The sequence below is a fragment of the Papio anubis genome, chromosome 8, assembly GCF_008728515.1.
Source record: "Papio anubis isolate 15944 chromosome 8, Panubis1.0, whole genome shotgun sequence".
Lineage (NCBI taxonomy): Eukaryota > Metazoa > Chordata > Mammalia > Primates > Cercopithecidae > Papio > Papio anubis.
The window spans coordinates 28,825,196-28,846,855 of NC_044983.1; the positions used below are offsets into that span (position 1 = coordinate 28,825,196).

Genomic DNA, 21,660 nt, shown 5'->3' on the forward strand with positions numbered 1-21,660 from the left:
AAACCCCATCTCTACTAAAAATACAAAATTAGCCTGGCATGGTGGCACATGCCTGTAATCCCAGCTACTCGGGAGGCTGAGGCACGAGAATCGCTTGTACCCAGGAGGCGGAGGTTGTTGTGAGCCGTGATTGCACCACTACACTCCAGCCTGGGCAACAAGAGCGAAACTCGGTCTCAAAAAAAAAAAAAAAAGGTGGTCACTGAATCTGGGTGAAACAAAAACCACCGTAGGAAAAAAACTAAAGTCCTTCCTACAGTCTTTGTCTTTGCTATTCTATTCCCTCTGCCTGGATACTCGCCTTACAGTCCCACATGTGGACACTATTTTGACCCCTGGCAAAGCTAGCTCCACCTCATTTTTCCTGTTTTGGCTCACTTCACCTTTTTTCAGAGGTTGTATCTGAACTTCACTACCCCCACCTTACCACAGAGTTCATTTATTTTCTTCCTAGCATTTCATACAATCTGCAATATTTTCAAATTTTGTATACTGTCCCCCTTCAGAATGGATTTTCAAATTTTGTATTATTGTCCCCCTTCAGAATGGAAGCTTTAAAAAGACAGGGACTGGTCTATCTTACCCCTATATTTAGCAAAATGACTAGGGCAGTTAGCAGGAGATCATTAAATATTTCTCGAATAAACAGGCTCACGAATAAACATTAATAAACTGTAACAAAAATCCCAGAAATTGTCAACAAGGGAATAAAAAGACAACAGAGAATAAGAGAATGAAAATAAATTATACCATTTCCAAGTAAATGATGGGGAGATTACAACATATAATAAAGACAGTAAATGTAAAATGACAGCTGATTCAAAAGTTAAGGCCAGTCATATGCCATCTAGAAAGGAAATACTTAACAACAAAAAAATACAGATAGAAAGTAAAAGATGGGCAAAAATATATCAAATTTTTAAAAAGCCAGAGGTTATGAGAGTCAGATGAGATAAAGCCGGACATCAAGGAAAAGAACGTTAAATACAACCAAGGGGGACACTTTATAATGATTTTGAACACAATTCCTAAATAAACTATGACTGTCAAGAACATTTATAAACTCAAAACTGCATGAAAATATAAAAAGCAGTAACTACAGGAAAAATAAACAAAAACATAAAAGTTGTGAGAGATTCTGATGTTTCCTCCGTCACTGCTTAGATTAAGTAGTCAAAAAATAAGTATGTATGTAGATGGTGATGACAGATTATATTTTCTGTTAAAATGAAAACACAACAAACAACAGAGATAAAATAAGTAGTTCACAAAGGAATAAGGAAAGAACAAATAAAAAAGCACGCCATAAAGAGAGAAAATAACAGTGAGAAAATTAAGTCCGAGGGCCACACTTTGAAAAACTGCACGCTATTAAATTTGAAATTTTAAAATGAATGATTTTGTAAGAAAACACAAATTATCAAAATTGACTCAAAAGATAGAAAACTTAAGGACATAAGCAAATAAAACATTAAGAATGTTGCCAAGAAAGCAACTAGCACATTTTTAAGTAAACTACTATTCTCATAAGGAATGGGGAGGAGAGGAAGAAAAACTACTTTTCTTTTTATGAACCCAGCATAATAACCATAATCAAAATCTGATAAAGCACACACACACACAAAGTGACCATACTGAAACAACTGTCCTAAATACATTAATACAAAAAAAATCTAGAAATACATAAAGCCAAAGAAAGGTTATCCTAGGAGTGTAAGGATGGTTAAAAATTAAGAAACTTAGCAGTACATTTCACCATATAGTAAATAAGTTAGCAACAACAAAGATCTGAAAAGATGCAAAAATATTTTTTCAATTTACTTCTGCATTATCTTCCTGATTTCTATGGCTACTTCACTAAAATAAAAAAATACATAGCCAATGTGTAAGATATATAGATATTTGCTTCAGCATTGTTAACGATTTTAAAACCCATTAATCAGGTACACACAGTGGAATACTAACCAGCCATACATCATTATGGAATATCTGTAATGCTGAGAAAGCAAACTAAAAGAACAAACATCAAATTATTTACAGAACTCGTTCCTGATTATATAAGATTTAACTACCAAGCATATGTTATCACAGGACACGCATCACATATCCGTGATGCATGTTTAATTTCTGCATCACATATGCTGGAGTTTAATATTACTATTTTACTCTACATATTTCTATATTGTTATTGTTTTCTAGGGGGGAAAAGTGAAAATTCTCATTTTGCCCTTATGAGCTATGCAATAAGGAAATAGAAAAGAGTTTAGGCCAACAAAGGCCATATAAAATGACAAATGAAAACAGGGGTAATATTAAGGAAGTATAGATAAAAGATACACAAACAGGAAAAAGCAAAGTTAAAACAATGGTATCCACAGAAAGAGCACACAAGGGACAGAAAGTGACAGCTCAGTGTTCAGATTACAAGAACACATGGGCCTCCCACTGCTAAACACACAATGTACTCCTAAAATAACCCCAAAGAAATACTACTAAGAAATTCTAGAGCTTCATGTACACCCTTACAGAGCTACTGCAATCTCTTTCCTATCAACCACCCACCTCAAGTTAAACATCTGCTTACACAACAGACATGCTATGCTATGCTGCCATCTGCAGAGCAGACTTAACACTAAAATTCCCACTGAGAACATTTAAATATGTTTGTTGAAGGCATCAAAGTAAATGACTGAGAAACTAAAACTTAACTAGTGATACAACTATATTGGGAGAAGAGAGATAGGTATAAGACAGAGAAATGACAGTAAGTCACACAACGTTCAAAGTTGAAAAAAAAAAAATCAAGAAACAATAGCATAAGCATATTATTAGCAAATGGGAAAAAAATGAAGAACCCAAAATAGAACTAGTTAAGTAGTTGCCACAAAAGAAAGGGACTGCAGCTAGAGAAGGGAAAGGCACATCTGCCTTTTAGTACAGGATCTTACTCTCTATTTGAACTTATAATACTGGTGATAGGTTTTTTTAAGTACTGCAAATATTTTTCAAAATGAGTTAATTATGCCTAAGAATAAAGGAATTGGTTATTTCTTAGATTTTTTTTTTTTGAGCTCAGAAATATCTTAAATGGTTTTTAACTTTCTTTTTAAAGGCAGAGTCTCACTCTGTCACCCAGGCTGGAGTGCAGTGGCACAATCAGCTCACCGTAACCTCTAACTCCTGAGTTCAAGCTATACTCTTGTCTCAGCCTTGCGAGTAGCTGAGACCATAGGCATGTGCTACCAAGCCTGGCTAATTTTTAAGTTTTTTATAGAGATAGGGTCTCCCTTTTTTGCCGAGGCTGGTCTTGAACTCCTGGACTCAAGCAGTCCTCCCGCCTTGGCCTCTGAAAGTGCTAGAATTAGAGGCATGAGCCACCATGCCAAGCCTTAAATGTTTTTAAAAGCAGGAAATATAAAAATTAGCCTAAAGGCAACATTGCAAGTAACGAAGACTAAAAGCAATATAAAAATCGCCAGGCAGTACTGAAGTCTTTGTTCAATAGGCATCTATCACTACAATGGATAGCATAAGTTCACTAAATACTTGCTTTGCTATATAAAAGAGCTTATTAGAAACAGCAACATCAAAGAACTGGAATATTCTGCACATTTTATTTAACATTTATTGTGAACCAATTACATGTAAGGTACTCAATTGGGATTTTCACAAAAATACAATTTCCTAAAACAAGTTCAGGGAAACTAAAGCCCTATCTACCAGAACCACAAGCCTGAATATCTATAGCCAGATAACAAAAGGAAAACTTAAGGTCACTGCACAAATCACAAAATCAATTAAACTGATGTTCAATTGTTTCCCTGCCATTTTATATAACTTCAAAAGTAATACAAATTTACAGTAAAATACCACATTTGCTAAAATGGCAATTAGTACTTTAATAATAAATTTTCATCACTAAACCCTTGTTTAACTAATGACAAATTATTGACAAAAAATTAAAACTGAAGTCCAAACATATGTATCATATACTTAGTAAGAGATTCAATATACAGCTTAGCAAATCCAACTCCACAATTTCCAGAAAGAAAAACATCACCTCCTTCCTTATTCAATTTGATAATTGAAAGATTCATAAGGTAAGAGAATACTATTCACCAATAAAAGTTTATTATTTTTCCCATCCTGTATCAAGCTTTTGTATCAGGATATGAACTTACATTTGTAAAAGTCTAAAGATAAAGAAATAAACCCATTTGGTACAGCTGAGCTATAAACATAAGAAATCCTAAACTGCAATTGTAAGTATAATTAACCTAAAATCTTTCAAATCATGTATTTCAAATTGCATTCTAAGAAAAAATATGTTAGACACAGGGGCTATTGGCTGTGTTCTAAGACATGATAATGCTAAAAAAGCAATATTATAAGATTTAAATTATAATTGTATTATAAACATAAATTTTATCACCCTAAAATTGTAATATATTTGCAAACTAAAGTATAATACTGAAAAGCTCACCTTCATCCACAGAAAACTGACAGCTCTTATCATTGAAGAAAAGTATTTTCTTCTTATCGGGACGACTTACAAATAGTATCTGGTCCCCCAAAGCCTTAAAGATAGATAAAATAAAGATTTTTCAGTTAACTCCAAATTAACTCACCAAAAAAAAAAAAATTTAAACAATAAAGAACTTTCATTTCCTTAACACACTCAGTGTACCACCATAGGGTCCACTGGATCCAATTTTAGTTTTAGTTTTGAAACGAGACCAAAAGTTTAAGAGACTCGACCCATACTGGAGTGCAGTGGCACAACCGCAGCTCATGGCAGCCTCAACCCCCCGCCCCCAGGCTCAAGCAATCCTCCCACCTCAGCCTCCGGAGTAACTGGGACCACTGGTACGTTGCCACCAAGTCTGGCTAATGTTTTTAATTTTTTGTAGAGAAAGGGTCTCACTATGTTGCCAGGGCTGGTCTTGAACTCCTGGGCTCAAGCGATCTTCCTACCTCAGCCTCCAAAAGTGCAGGGAATACAGGTGTGAGCCACTGCACCCAGCCCCAATTTTAGTTTTTGAGTTTCTTTCTTGAGCAGTTCAATTTTTTAAAAATTGTATTTCCAGACTTGTATTCTTAGAGGTCTTCCAAAGAACAAAAATAAAATGTGTTTCGCTTAAAACAGAAAATTCAATCTCTGTTGCAATTACTATTTGGGTTCATGGGACTCTTTCACTAACCTAAGACACATAATAGAATCTTGGTGTTCTTACTTTTCCTCTATCTTGAGATATGTTGCTACTTACTCATCATTACCCATCAATTATTTCCAATTGTGCTTTTAAAATGCTAAAATAATAAGAAAATAGAAGAATGATTAAATTACCTAAAAATGTGATGCAATAGTGAAAGATATGGGCATCCTTCAGTTTTCTTGCTGCATTGCCCAAAGGATTACATTACAAATTTTCAAGAAGATATAAAAGATTGGAAGAGTCTTCTTCTTGTCTTTTAACTTTCACTGAGTACACTTGACAAAAAAATACAAAAAAACTTTGTATTTTCTACCCTTGAGAGCAAACACAAGGAAACTGACCAAAGACATTTCACAATTATTAGATGAATCAAAATATGAATGCAAAAAGCCAAATAGCAGCACTCTGGACTATCTGGCAAAAATTCATCACAGGAATAAAGTCTCAAGCTATGGAGTCTTTAACTCAAGTTATTGAGACAATAACTCAAGTGAATAATCTCAAGCTTAAGAATCAACAAGTGAACAAAAATGCTTCTCAATACAAAATGGAAATGATATTCTCATCCCGTTATTCAACAGGAAGATTATCATACAGTATTTTGTGACAAGAATTTTTATCATCTCACTTTGTTAAAAGGATATGTGACAGTATTCTTCTTTTTGATGTGTTTTCCAAAAATTGCTTGATACAGAAGTTTGCTGTGTTAAATTCTTACTAAAATCTCTAATAAAGCTATTTTCATCATCCCATTATTCTTACTTATACAAATTGTTCATAAATGACTTAAAGTAGTTTAAAAATAATAGTCCACTAGACCCAGGTGGTAGAAGGTCATAACTACAGGATGAGCAACCCAAATTCCAAAATCTCAAATCCAAAATCCAAAATTTTTTGAGTGCTGACATGACATGCCAAAGAAATACTTATTGGGGGCCGGGTGCGGTGGCTCACACCTATAATCCCAGCACTTTGGGAGGCCGAGGCAGGATGATCACTTGAGGTCAGAATTTTGTTTTTTTTTTTTTTTTGAGACAGAGTCTCGCGCTCTGTCGCCCAGGCTGGAGTGCAGTGGCTCTCGGCTCACTGCAAGCTCCGCCTCCCGGGTTCATGTCATTCTCCTGTCTCAGCCTCCTGAGTAGCTGGGACTATAGGCACCCGCCACCACGCCCAGCTAATTTTTTGTGTTTTTTAGTAGAGACCGGGTTTCACCATGTTAGCCAGGATGGTCTTGATCTCCTGACCTCGTGATCCACCCGCCTTGGCCTCCCAAAGTGCTAGGATTACAGGAATGAGCCACCGTGCCTGGCCGAAGTCAGGAGTTTTGAGACCAGCCTGGCCAACATGGTGAAACCCCATCTCTACTAAAAATAGAAAAATTAGCTGGATGTGGTGGCAGGTGCCTGGAATCCCAGCTACTTGGGAGGCTGAGACAAGAGACTCTCTTAAACCCAGGAGACAGAGGTTGCAGTGAGCTGAGATCTCGCCACTGCACACCAGCCAGGGCAAGAGAAAGACTCCACCTCAAAAAAAAAAAAAAAAAAAAAAAAAAAGAAGAAGAAAAGAAAAAAGAAATACTCACTGGAGCATTTTGGATTTCAGATTTTCAGCTTTGGAATGTTTAACTGGTATAATGAAAATACCCCAAAATCTGAAAAAATCCAAAATCCAAAACAGTTCTGGTCCCAAGCATTTCAGATGAAGGATAGTCAAATTGTACATATGTAAAATAAATGAAAGAACCTGAAGGCATTGCTAAAAAAAATTAAAGACATGAACAAATGAAAAGAATTCTGTGCTCATGTATTAAAAACTTTAATACAGTTACGACGGTAATACTACCCAAAGTTACCTACATATTCAATGTAATCCCTATCAAAATCCCAATGGCATTTTTTGCAGAAATGGAAAAATCCATCCAAAAATTTATATCAAATCTCAAGGGACCTCAAAAAGCCTGAAATGGTTTAGATCTGTGTCCCCATCAAATCTCGTGTCAAACTGTAATCCCCAATGTTGGAGGTGGGGCCTGGTGGGAGGTGACTGGTATGAAGGTGGATTTCCCTCTTGGTGCTGTTCTCCTGATAGTGAGTTCTCATGAGATCTGGTCATGTAAAAGTGTGTGGCACCTTCCCCTCTCTCTCTTGCTCCTGTTCTGGCCATGTAAGATGAGCCTGCTTCCCCTTCACCTTCTGCCATGATTGTAAGTTTCCTGAGACCTCCCCATAAGCTGAGTAGACACCAGCATCGTGCTTCCTGGAGAGCCTGCAGAACTGTGAACCAACTGAATCTCTTTTCTTTACAAATTATCCAGTCTCAAGTATTCCTTTATAGCATTGCAAGAATAGACTAATACATAGCCAAAACAATCTTGAAAAAGAACAAAATTGTTGATCTCACTCTTACTGATTTCAAAATGTATTACAAAGCTACATTAATCTGGCCAGGCACAGTGGCTCACACCTGTAATCCCACCACTTTGGGAGGCTGAGGGTGGGCAGATCACTTGAGGTCAAGAGTTCGAAACCAGCCTGACCAACATGGTGAAACCACATCTCCACTAAAAATACAAAAATTAGCTGGGTGTGGTAGTGTGTCCATAATCCCAGCTACTTAGGAGGCTGAGGCAGGAGTACTGCTTGAACCTGGGAGGCAGAGGTTGCAGTGACCCAAGATTGCATCACCGCGCTCCAGCCTGGGTGACAGAGTGTGACTCTGTCTCAAAAAAAAAAAATTGTAGTGCTGGCATGAAGAAAGATATACAGGCCGAATAGAGGGTCCAGAAATCAACTTTCACATATATGGTCAAATGATCTTCCACATGAGTACCAAGACTAAGACTATTCAATGGGCAAAGGACGGTTCTCTTCATCAAGACACTGTGAAAACTGGATATCCACATGAAAAGGAATAAAGTTGGACTCTTACACCATATACAAAAATTAACTCTAAATAAAGACCTAAATATAAGACCCAAAACTATAAAACTCCTAGAAGAAAACAGAGGAGAAAAGCTTCATGGCATTAGATTTGGCAATGATTTAAACATGACACTAAAGGCACAGGCAACAAAATCAAAAACAGACAAACAGGAGTACAGCAAACTCAAAAACTTTGGCAAATTAAAGTGCACAATCAACAGAGTAAAAAGGCAACCTACAGAATGGGAGAAAATATTTGCAAATTATGTATCTGGTAAGGAATTAATATCCAGAATATATTTTTTAAAACTCCCACAATTCAACAACAAACAACCACCCAATTAAAAAATGAGCAAAGGACCTGAATATATAGTTCTCCAAAAATGACATACAATAGTCAACAAGCCATGAAGGTGCTCACATCACAAATCACTAGAGAAATGCAAATCAAAACTACAATAACCTATCACTTCATACCTATTGAGATTGCTAGTATCAAAAACAAAGAAAATAAGAAGTGTTGGCAAGGATGTGGAGATACTGGAACCCTTACGTACTGTTGGTGGGGTTGTAAAATGGTACAACTGTCAGGCGTCTGAGCCCGAGCCCAAGCCAAGCCATCGCATCTACTGTGACTTGCACGGATACGCCCAGATGGCCTGAAGTAACTAAAGAATCACAAAAGAGATGAAAATGCCCTGCTCCCCCCCCTCAATGATGACATTCCACCACAAAAGAAGTGAAAATGGCCAGTCCTTGCCTTAAGGGATGACATTACTTTGTGAAAGTCCTTTTCCTGGCTCATCCTGGCTCAAAAAGCTCCCCCATTGAGCACCTTGTGACCCCCACTCCTGCCCGCCAGAGAACAACCCCCCTTTGACTGTAATTTTCCTTTACCTACCCAAATCCTATAAAACGGCCCCACCCTCAACTCCCTTCACTGACTCTCTTTTCAGATTCAGCCCGCCTGCACCCAGGTGATTAAAAAACTTTATTGCTCACACAAAGCCTGTTTGGTGGTCTCTTCACATGGACACACATGACAACCACCACTATGGAAAACAGTATGGCAGTTCCTCAAAATACAAAACAACCTTATGATCCAGGACTCCTGCTTCTGTATCTCCAAACACAATGAAATACATACAGTCCCAGAGTTATTTGCACACTCATGTTCACAACAGCACTATTCACAATAATCAGGAGGTGAAAGCAACCCAAATGTCCATCAAGGAATGCATAAAGAGAATGTATTATATAAATACAATGGAATATTATTCAGCTTTAAAAAGGAAGAAAATCCTGTCACAAGTACAACATGGATGAACCTTGAGAATATTATGCTAAGTGAAATAAGCCAGTCACAAAATGACAAATACTGGAAGATTCCACTTATATAAGGTATCTAAAGTAGTCAAACTCAAGTAGAATAGTGGGTACCAGAGACTGTGGGGAAGGGTAAAGGGCAGTCATTGTTTAATATATATAGTTTCAGTTTTGCAAAGGGTAAAAGTTCTGGAGATCTTTTGCACTACAATGTGAATATACTTAACACTAGTGAATTGAACACTCAAAAATGGTTGAGACGTTATATTTCAGGCTGTGGCCAGGCGCGGTGGCTCACATCTGTAATCCTAGCACTTTGTGAGGCCGAGGCAGGCAGATCACCTGGCGTCGTGAGTTCAAGACCAGCCTGACCAACATGGAGAAACCCCATCTCTACTAAAAAAACAAAATTAGCCGGGTGTGGTAGTGCATGCCTGTAATCCCAGCTACTCAGGAGGCTGAGGCAGGAGAATCGCTTGAACCTGGGAGGCAGAGGTTGCAGCGAGCCGAGATAGTGCCGTTGCACTCCAGCCTGGGAAACAAGAGTGAAACTCCATCTCAAAAAAAAAAAAAATTCTTGTTGCATATTTTTACAACTAAACTTTAATTTTAAAAAGGAACCCTAAGGCAGGGCACAGTGGCTCACGCCTGTAATCCCAGCACTTTGGGAGGCCAAGGCGGGCGGATCACGAGATCAGGAGATCGAGACCATCCTGGCTAACATGGTGAAACCCCATCTCTACTGATAATACAAAAAAGTAAGCCGGGCATGGTGGCGGGCGCCTATAGTCCCAGCTACTTGGGAGGCTGAGGCAGGAGAATGGCGTGAACCCAGGAGGCGGAGCTTGCAGTGAGCCAAGATCGCACCACTGCACTCCAGGCAGGGCGACAGAGCAAGACTCTGTCTCAAAAAAAAAAAAAAAAAAAAAAAAATGGAACCCTAAAAAGTAGCTAATTCAATATATCACCTGATAATTAATGTATTACATCGCAAATGCAGACTGGCCTAGCAGGACTGCACTGGCAGTTACTTTGTTAGAAAACCCCCACATAACAATTAAGGAGGGACAAGCAATCTGAAACAGTCACTGGCTTTCTCCATTCTCTTGTTTTCTTGCTTTTTGCACAGTCCTTTTTGTTCCCTGCTAGTGCTGTATTGCACACTTCTTCAAAGCATTGTATGATCAACAAAATTACAATAATATTTGTATCTCCACCAAGAACTGAAGAGGAAGCAACACAGATGAGATTTAATGTAGATGTGCCGAAGAACTACTTGAGGAATTTTTTAAGCTACAACATATCTTCACATTTTTTTTTTTTTTTTTTTTTTTTGAGACGGAGTCTCGCTCTGTCACCCAGGCTGGAGTGCAGTGGCCGGATCTCAGCTCACTGCAAGCTCCACCTCCCGGGTTTACGCCATTCTCCTGCCTCAGCCTCCCGAGTAGCTGGGACTACAGGCGCCCGCCACCTCGCCCGGCTAAGTTTTCGTATTTTTTAGTAGAGACGGGGTTTCACCGTGTCAGCCAGGATGGTCTCGATCTCCTGACCTCGTGATCCGCCCGTCTCGGCCTCCCAAAGTGCTGGGATTACAGGCTTGAGCCACCGCGCCTGGCCCATATCTTTACATTTTTTAAAGAAGAACAAAAATTTTGGGTTTCAAACAATTTGGAAATAAAGCCTGCCTGAAAATGAAAACTGACTGTGTGCTTTCATAACCCCTTCTACTCTAATTCTAAGTAAGGGAACAGAGCCAGTAAAGACAGATGTCAAACTAAATTTACATCACAAAATTATTTAAGATGGACTAAGCCATTATCAGATTATGGCACTGTTGTAGTTTAAAATGTAATGAAAAGCCTACCACATATAGTAACAGGAAAGCCCCTACCAAAATGGGAGAAAACAGCCATGCAGGAAACACACCTAGCACTCAACTGTTAGTCTAGGATTCAGTAGTCCCACTGAATTCAACACACTATAAAGCACACAAAGTATCAATTTTGGTGACATGTCTTTATTGACAACATTTGTGCAGGTTAAGTTGAGACACTTTTAAGTTAAAAATCTTAGGAGGGCTCTGCTTCTGACAATGACCAAGTAGCTCCTAAAGGACCCAACCTCCCACAGAAAACACTATCAACTCTGGACAAGACATTTTAAAAATCAACTACCTAGGCCGGGCGTGGTAGCCCACACCTGTAATCCCAGAACTTTGGGAAGCTCAAGCGGGCAGATCACCTGAGGTTGGGAGTTGGAGACCAGCCTGACAACAAAATTAGCTGGGTGTGGTGATGCATGCCTGTAATCCCAGCTATTCAGGAGGCTGAGGCAGGAGAATCACTAGAACCCAGGAGACGGAGGTTGTGGTGAGCTGAGATCGTGCCATTGCACTCCAGCCTGGGCAACAAGAGTGAAATTCCGATTAAAAAAAAAAAAAATCCAACTACCTAAAGGAACTGAAAAGCAACCAAAAGAAAACAGGCAAAAAGGGGAGGAGGGGGGTCTATACTCAGAAAGAAAGAGCACGGAGGGCAGGCCACAGTCAGTGCCCTGTGAAGCTAAAACTCAGTGTTTTAGCTAATCCTCAGTGTTTCTGCATTGAAGAACCAGGAAACAGAGCGTGGGGCAACCACAGCAACTGGAAAGTGAAAAAGGAAACCTTGGAAAAAGTCAGCCTAGCTACCGTGGGCTATGCATGAATGGAAAAAGATTCTGAGCAAAAGGGCTAAGGCTAAAAGAACAGAAGAGACATATCATATGCTACCTGCTGTAGGGTAGACAAGGTTTGGAGTAACTAACTGCCACTTAACCACAAAACAAAACAAATAAAAACACTCTTTGGAGGAATGTAACAGAATCCTGAGTCTTTACACATATTAATATAATTCACAAGGTCTAAGACCCACAGAAATGTATTAGATATATGAAGAAACAGGAAAATATGACCCATAAAAGAGACAGTCACTGCAGACCAGCTCTAAGATGACTCAGCTGTTAGAGTAAGAATTTTAAAACAGCTATAAGAAATCATACTCAAGGGTGTAACAAAAGATACCTGTCACGAATGGAAAAAAAAAAAAAAAAAAAGAAAACGAAATTCAGCAAAGAAACAGAAACCAGAAGAACAATTTAAAAAGAAAGGCTAGAACTGAAAAATACAACTAAAAAATTCACCAACTGGGCTTAACAAGTTGGAAGTGAAGAAGAAAAGTGAGTGAACTTGACAATGGATTAACAGAACAGGAAAAAAAAAAACTGAAATAAATAAAGAGAGCCTCAAGGACTTGTGGTACAAAACCAGAAGATGTGACATGTATAATTCCATTACCAAGAAGCAGAGGAGAGAAAAGGCCAAGTTTTCTTCTAATAGCAAATGAATGAACCTGCTTGATAAGTTAACATTAATCCTTAGCAACTGTGACAAATGAAAACAAGCAGCTTTCCCCAGTGAGTTTCAAATTTAAACTGGAAATGTAATCTGTACCAGTAGGACTTGCATAGGTAGCCCCTTTAGGACTTCAAAATAGCCAGGTTATTAACCAATACTTTTGTGTTTTAATGCCTCTAGTTCCTCATGTAAGGAACATCTACTACTATTATAGAAGACACTCTTATTTACAAACACAGCTTACAAGAGAAACTCTACTGCCTTTGAGGAAAATTTTCCAGAAATATCCTGAACAATCAAAGAATCACATAGCAACAGCAACAGGAACCCGTCAAAGTTACACAGAGATGGCTGCTCCCTTTCCTGCTTGGTGACACAAGACAAATTTCAAACCTTCAAGTGGCTCACTGTAACCCCATGTGTATATAATGGAAGCTTTAAAAACAATTGTAAAATGTTTGATATTTTTAAAACCAAGAAGTCATTATTCATTCAAATTATATTAAGACACAGAAAGAAGAGAGAGATTACCTTGACAGCTTTCTGGGAATTGGGCAGTGCTTCTTCGATGTCTTCTAAAAGAATCCCTCCTAATCCTCGCTGGTCATGCTGATCTAAGAGCCTAAGTAGGGCCTTCTTATCTCTCACGTTGTACTTGGGCTTGAAAGCATACTTTCCATCTATTACTTCAATTTTGGGATTGTTGACTAAAGCCTGTAACAGTGATACAATTGGAGTATATTAACAAATGGAAACATAAATACGTTCCTTTTTTTTTTTTTTTTTTTTAAACGAGTCTTGCTCTGTTGCCCAGGCTGGAATGCAGTGGCGTGATCTCAGCTCACTGCAACCTCCACCTTCTGGGTTCAAGCGATTCTCCTGCCTTAGCCTCCCTCTCCTGCCTCCCTCCCTCTCAGCACCTGGGACTACAAGCACGTACACCACACCCAGCTAATTTTTGTATTTTTAGTAGAGACAGGGTTTCAACATGTTGGCCAGGCTGGTCTTGAACTTCTGACCTCAGGTGATCCACCTGCCTCGGCCTCCCAAAGTTCTGGGATTATAGGCATGAGCCACTGCGCCCAGCCCATATATACATTCTTAATTCTACTAATTATTTTAAAATACAACACTAGCCAATACAGTGGCAAATTAAAAGTACCTTATGAACACAAACTGGCAGGCCTAAAATCCTGGACATCCAGGATTCCAGAAGAGTAGATCAGCATGGTGTTCACTTTTTATAAAAGAAACTGTGTTTTATTTACATAAATTCTTTGAAGAGAAATAAACTATTTTATCACAACTACTTTGAAAAAAGCTGAATCCATATTCTTCTAGAAGTCAAAATGGGTAGGAATCAATAAAACACCTAGTGAACTGAGTAGTGCCCACTCCGCCTGCAAAGTATAGCTTATCACATATTGGCATTACAAAGTGAGAGACATTACCCGTACTAGTGAATGGTCTTCCCCATCTGCTATCAACTGGCACTGGCAGCTGTGTAACGAACTGAAAAGGACCAGACTAGTGCATACAAGAACTTTACCTATGTCAGCTTGAGAATGAAACTGAGTAGGAATGCAGGAATTACTGAATATAATTATGTTTCTAGTCAGTTCTGTTGTACAGCTAGTATCAGAAGGAAAGCTCTTCAAAAAGAGCAACCCTATATATTTTCTTCTGCAGCTGCCAGCCTGACCCTGAAAGGAGAGAGAGAAGAAACACAGGAAGAAGAAAAAAGGGAGAATAGAATAGTAAAATGATCAAAGTCATTGTTAAATATATGTTGGTAGTCTATGAACTCTCAAGGTTAGCTAAACCAGCAAATTTAAATGTGGATTACCATTGTTTGTATATCACTAATACAATGAGCTACAATTATGCTAATTAATGGTCATGCTACATTATAAAAGTCAAGACCTATATTTTGCGTGGTAAAAAAATAAATGAATTATATGTTAGGAATTTTACATTTGGTTTCTAGAATCTCTCTCTGGTCCTAGAAAGTAGTCTTCTTAGTTTTCACTTCGTATTTAAATTCAAAAGCAGTGAACATCTGAATTTTTTTTTTTTTTTTTTTTTGAGACGGAGTCTCGCTCTGTCGCCCAGGCTGGACATCTGAATTTTTAAATGCTATTTATTTCCAAATTAGCATGGTCACTGACTGTGCTGGGGTTTCTTCAAATGGTGTGTGTTCATACACAGCATTCACGACTTTTTTCCACATCAAGCCATAATAGCAGTAATCGTGCAACAAAATATCTTCCTATCCCTGCAGTATCTTATGCTTTAAATTTTCTAAAACAAAAACAATTCAATTTACAAGCATACAAATTATAAATCTGGCAATACAAAATAAGCATTAATCAATCTGTAAAAACATAAGTGGAACTGGTACAATGACTTCTTTACAACTTTTACACAGAAGTCTTACCTTTAACATTTTGAAATAGATACATAAAATTAAGTGAAAACCAACAAATCAATCTTACAAATGTGTACATTCAAAAAACAAAGACCCTACAACATTTCTTTTAAGAAAAAGTAAAAAGCATTATCAGATTTCACCATATTAAAACATTCTAGGCAAGGCGCGGTGGCTCACGCCTATAACCCCAGCACTCTGGGAAGTCAAGGTGGGCCAATCACTTGAGGTCAGGAGTTCAACATCAGCCTGGCCAACATGGTGAAACCCCATCTCTACTGAAAACACAAAAATTAGCCTGGCATTGTGGCACATGCCTGCAATCCCAACTACTCGGTAGGCCGAGTCAGTAGTGAGCTGAGATCACGCCACTGCACTCTAGCCTGAGCAAGACTCTTTTTTTAGGCAAGACTGCCTAAAAAAAAAAAAAAAATTCTAGTTACAGGAAATCTCTCTTGATAATCAACTAAATTCTTACCTCAGTCATTAGCCATTGTTTCTGCTTGAGTCCAATATCTAAATGTTGTGTTTCATCCAAAATTTCATCTAAGGTTAGAGGATGCGTATCTCCTCGCTGATGCCGTGTCTATCAAGTGAAGAAACTGTTATTAGAAGACAGTTTTAAAATGCTAGATGCATTAAATCATAGTTACATGTACATAAATCTTCAGGAATGAAAAACATGTATTATTCCAGGTAGTATAATTATAGTGACGAAGAGCCATAGACTATGAAATCAGAACGGAGTTGAAACTCATTGCTCTATAAAATAAAAAGATAAACTGACAAAAAATATATGCAACTCATATCACCAAGAGCTAATTCTTCCTAACATTTCAAGAGCTTCAAAAACCTAACAAATAGGCCAGGCATGGTGGCTCACGGCTGTAATCCCAGCACTTTGTGGGGCTGAGGCAGGTGGGATCACTTCACGTCAGGCGTTCGAGACCAGCCTGACCAACACGGTGAAACCCCATGTCTACTAAAAATAAAAAAATCAGCCGTGCATGGTGGTGCATGCTTGTAATCCCAGCTACTTGGGAGGCTGAGACAGGAGAATCGCTTGAACCTGGGAGGAGGAGGCTGCAGAGAGCTGAGATCATGCCACTGCACTCTAGCCTGGGAGACAGAGCAAGATCTCAAAAAAAAAAAAAAAAAAAAAAAACTAACAGAAAATGACCCAAAGACAGAAACGTGCAGATTACAAAAATGACCTTAAACATAGGAAAAGATACTCAACTTTCACCAAACAATCCTATTTCTAGAAACTTATCCTACAGAAATACCAGTACCACATAGAAAAATGACTTATGGGCCGGGCGCAGTGGCTCACGCCTGTAATCCCAGCACTTTGGGAGGCCAAGGCAGGCGGATCACGATGTCATGAGATCAAGACCGTCCTGGCTAACACGGTGAAACCCCATCTCTACTAAAAATATAAAAAATTAGCCAGGCATGGTGGTGGGTGCCTGTAGTCCCAGCTACTCGGGAAGCTGAGGCAGGAGAATGGCGTGAACTCGGGAGGTGGAGCTTGCAGTGAGCTGAGATCACGCCACTGCACTCCAGCCCGGGTGACAGAGCAAGACTCCAACTCAAATTTAAAAAAAAAAAGAAAAAAAAAGAAAAGAAAAGTGACTTATGGTCACTGTAGCATTGTTTATAAAAAGAAAATACTAGAAATAACCCAAGTGTCCATAATCAGAAGATAGATTAACCACAGCACATCCATTCCACTATACTGATGTTCACAAAGTAAATGTAAAATTTCTCTATGTGCTAATTTGAAAAGATGTCCAGGACAAAGTAATAAGTTAAAACACGTATGTATCATGCCTATCCAATGAACACACACACACACACACACACACACACACACACACGTAGATGCCAAAAGCTAGAGCAGATGCAAAGGAACAGGAAGAGTATGCAAAATGGCACAGCCACTGTGGAAGACAGTTCAGCAGTTTCTTACAACACTAAATACACTCTTACCATTTGATGAATCTAGCAATCATGATCCTTGGTATTTACCCAAATGAGCCAAAAAATTATGCACATACAAAAATCCACAAAGGATGCTTATTACAGCTTTATCCATAATTGCCAAAAGCTGGAAGCAACCAAGATGTCCTTCAGTAGCTGAGTGGGTAAATAAACTGTGGTATATCCAGACAATGGAATACTATCCAGAGCTAAAACGAAATGAGCTATCAAGCTATGAAAAAAATATGGAGAAACCTTAAATACGTATTACTAAGAGAAAGAAGCCAATCTGAAAAGGCTACATACTGTATGGCTCCAACTACTGACATTCTGGAAAAGACAAAAACCACGGAGACAATAAAAAGTTTAGTGGCTGCAGGCCAGATGCAGTGGCTCACACCTGTAATCCAGCACTTTGGGAGGCCGAGGCGGGAGGATCACAAGGTCAGGAGATTGAGACCATCCTGGCCAACATGGTGAAACCTCATCTCTACTAAAATACAAAAAATTAGCTGGACATGGTGGCATGTGCCTGTAGTCTCAGCTACTCAGGAGACTGAGGCAGGGGAACCACTTAAACCCGGGAGGCGGAGGTTGCAGTGAGCCAAGATCAAGCCACTGCATTCCAGCCTGGCAACAGAGCAAGACTCTGTCTCAAAAATAAATAAATAAATAAAAATTTAAAAATTAAAAAAAGTTTAGTGGCTGCCAAGGGTTGCAGGGGAGAGAAGGATGAACAAGCAGAGCCCTGAGAACTATAGTGGTGGACATAGGCCATTACACATTTGTCCAAACCCACAGAAAGAACACCACTAAGAGTGAATGAACTCATGTAAACTATGAACTTAGAGTGGTCATTTGTCAACGTAGGTTCATCAACTGTCACAAATGTACTCTTCTGGTGCAGGATGCTGATAGTGGAGGAAGCCATGGGGGGCAGGGGGATGGGAGGGGAATGGATGAGAATTCTGTATTTTCCACTCAATTTTGCTGTGAACCTAAAACTCCTCTAAAAAATAAAGTATTTTTAAATAAGAAAAAAATATGTATGTTAAAAAACATACACACTATGAAACCTTGTATACAGGGAAGGGCAGAAATAAGTATACATTTGAACTTTGTTTCTGCATAAAGAACCACTGAAAAAGTCACAAGAAACAAATAAAAGAGGTTACCTGTAGGAAGCACAAGAGGGGAGAAAATGAGTGGCAAGACAGGTGAGAACAAGACTCCTTCATTATACCTTATTATACTTTACTTCTTGTACAAAAAGATATGTCATTTATCCAAAACAAAAATAACTCTTCAAAAGAAAAAAAAAAAAAAACACCCAGGCTCCAAGTTCCCTCACATTGAACAGGTTACTGAACCTCATTGGGCTTCAGGCAGGCCCTGGAACACTAAATAACCACTTCTCCAAACTAGAAGGTACAGACAGCAGATAGCGACATAAGCCTAACACACCACACAAAAGAACCATTCATTGAGCATTTGCTGTTAATCCATTCACTTATTCATTCAAATATTTAGTGGTAACTATTATGTGCTGAGAGTACTGCAATGAGACATACAATAAAATGCAAACTACTTCTGCCTTTAAGAGCTCCCAATAGAGGGGAGAAGCTAAACATACAAGCTACAAAGTTAGATATGGTCAGGCATAGTGGCTCACACCTGAATCGCAGCAAATTGCAAGGTTCAAGTTGGCAGGTTGCTTGAACCCAGGAAATTGAGACCAGCCTGGACAACATGGCGAAACTCCGACTCTACCAAAAAATATGCATATATACAAAAATTAATCAGGTGTGGTAGCACGCGCCTATATCCCAGTTACTTGGGAGGCTGAGGTGGAATGACTGCTTGAGCCCAGGAGGCAGATGCTGCAAGTGAGCTGTGGTCATACCACTGCATTCCAGCCTGGGTGACAGAGCCAGATCTTGTCTCAAAAAAAAAAAAAGCTAAGTATACAACTATCTGTCAGGAAAACATCCTCAATCAGAAGAAATGAAAGAGAAAACTGGACAGACCTTGAATGATGACATGATAACTAGAATACAGGGAAACGCCAGGCAGCTACAGTACAGCACAGTGGTCTCCTACATGGGGTGTACACACCCCAGGGGCACAAAAGTGGGTACCTCAGGATGATTCTTAAGAACGCTTATTAAAATTGTTTTTAATTTCCATTTAAAAGTTATGCTTTACTTAGGCTGGGCGCAGTGGCTCACGCCTGTAATCCCAGCACTTTGGGAGGCCAAGGCGGGTGGATCATGAGGTCAGGAATTCAAGACCAGCCTGACCAACATAGTGAAACCCATCTCTACTAAAAATACAAAAAATTAGCCGCACAAGGTGGCACACACCTGTAATCCCAGCTACTCAGGAGGCTGAGGCAGGAGAATCACTTAAACCGAGAAGGCAGAGGTTGCGGTGAGCCGAGACTGCGCTACTGCACTCCAGCCTGGGCAACAGAGCAACACTCTGTCTTGGGGGAGAAAAAAAAAGTTATGCTTTACTAATAGTGAATATATGGACTGACAAGAGCGGCTCCTTCACTTCATGTCAGGGCATCCACATTTCCAATTGTGATGTGCATGGAGGAATCCTGAGGCAGGCCTGGGACATGACAAAGGGCCCAGCAGGCGTGGCCTCACTCATTCCTTCACTTTCAGGATTCCGCAACACAGTGAGACTGGCCTGCTATCAGATGGATTGTGGCGAATTTTTTTTTTAAAGACCTTTCAAAGGTAGACATTTTACAATGGTTTCACAAAGCTGTAAGAAATGAATTACAAATTTCTCCTTACAAAAAGGCAAAATGTTTCAAATCTGCTCAATATTCTACGATTATAGCAGCTATTTATAGTTTGCTAACAATTATTTTAAAAATAATTAAAATAAGCCATCTGTTCCTTCAAAGTAAAGCCGGCATTTAATGATGTGTAAAAGTAACTGCTTTTTGAAATAAATTCATGCCATGGAAAGAGCATTTTGAAAAAGACCGGGAAGTATTTCCATCATTATGTGATTTCTGAGTGTAAAAGGTATAAGAATAAAAACTGTCATATCTGCACATCTTAAAAATTTGATAAACTATTTTCTAAACTTATTATTTTCTTTGAGATGGAGTCTCGCCCTGTCGCCAGGCTGGAGTGCAGTGGCGCGATCTTGGGTCACCGCAAACTCCACCTCCCAGGTTCAAGTGATCCTCCTGCCTCAGCCTCCAAGTAGCTGAGACTATGGCGCATGCCACCACACCAGGCTAATTCTTGTATTTTTAGTAGAGACAAGGTTTCACCATGTTGTCCAGGATGGTCTCAATCTCCTGACCTCATGATCCACCTGCCTCAGCCTCCCAAAGTGCTGGGATTACAGGCGTGAGCCACTATGCCCAGTCTACTTCGATAGTTTTATAGTACTTTGAGTGCTGTTTTGTAATTTTTAAAAAAGTCTTCCAGACAAAACCTTTCTGAGTTTAAAATCAAAATTATAATCCATTTTGATATATTTTGCATAAACTGACTTTTTTTTGAGACAGAGTTTTGCTCTTGTTGCCCAGGCTGGAGTACAATGGCATGATCTTGGCTCACGGCAACCTTCATCTCCCTGGTTCAAGCGATTCTCCTGCCTCAGTCTCCTGAGTAGCTGGGACTATAGGCGCGCACCACCACGCCTGGCTAATTTTTGTATTTTTAGTAGAGACGGGGTTTCACCATGTTGGTAAGGCTGGTCTCAAACTCCTGACCTCGTGATCTGCCCACCTCAGCCTCCCATAGTGCTGAGATTACAGGCATGAGCTGCTGCGCCCGGCCAAACTGACTTTTTTTTTTTTTTTTTTGAGACAGAGTCTCGCTCTGTCGCCCAGGCTGGAGTGCAATGGCCGGATCTCGGCTCACTACAAGCTCTGCCTCCCGGGTTTACGCCATTCTCCTGCCTCAGCCTCCCGATTAGCTGGGACTACAGGCGCCCACCACCTCACCCGGCTAGCTTTTGTATTTTTTAGTAGAGACGGGGTTTCACCGTGTTAGCCAGGATGGTCTCGATCTCCTGACCTCGTGATACGCCCGTCTCGGCCTCCCAAAGTGCTGGGATTACAGGCTTGAGCCACCGACATATTTTTTTTAAATGGGAGTTTACTAGCCAAATTGTCGGGATTAAAAAAATCAGTGTCATAATTTTCTAACAATGATTTATAACCCCCAAATGAATAATGCATACCCTCCCTCCAAAAACATACACATCCAAATCAATCTGTGGCTGTGTTACCTTGCATGACAAAAGGGACTTCATTGGCATGATTAAACCAAGGATCCTTAAATAGGAGACATTATTGCAGATTTCCAGGTGTCCCTTAAAAGGGAAAGAGGGAGGCACGAGAGTCCAAGTGAATAGCAA

General features: G+C 39.4%; 1 protein-coding gene across 3 annotated transcripts in view; it reads right to left on the minus strand.

The window, feature by feature from the left end:
• Nucleotides 1-21,660, minus strand: part of GTF2E2 (general transcription factor IIE subunit 2) — an 83,823-nt gene that overhangs the window by 24,065 nt on the left and 38,098 nt on the right. For all 3 annotated transcript variants that reach the window (XR_002523747.2, XM_017961909.3, XM_021942182.1), the window contains 3 exons: nt 15,761-15,868; nt 13,386-13,568; nt 4,484-4,577 (listed from right to left, as the gene is read on the minus strand). Coding sequence is in view for 2 of the 3 variants with exons in the window: in XM_017961909.3 (XP_017817398.2) it covers nt 4,484-4,577; nt 13,386-13,568; nt 15,761-15,868 (385 nt within the window). In the remaining variant the exon portion in view is untranslated. The remainder of the gene's footprint in view (nt 1-4,483; nt 4,578-13,385; nt 13,569-15,760; nt 15,869-21,660) is intronic.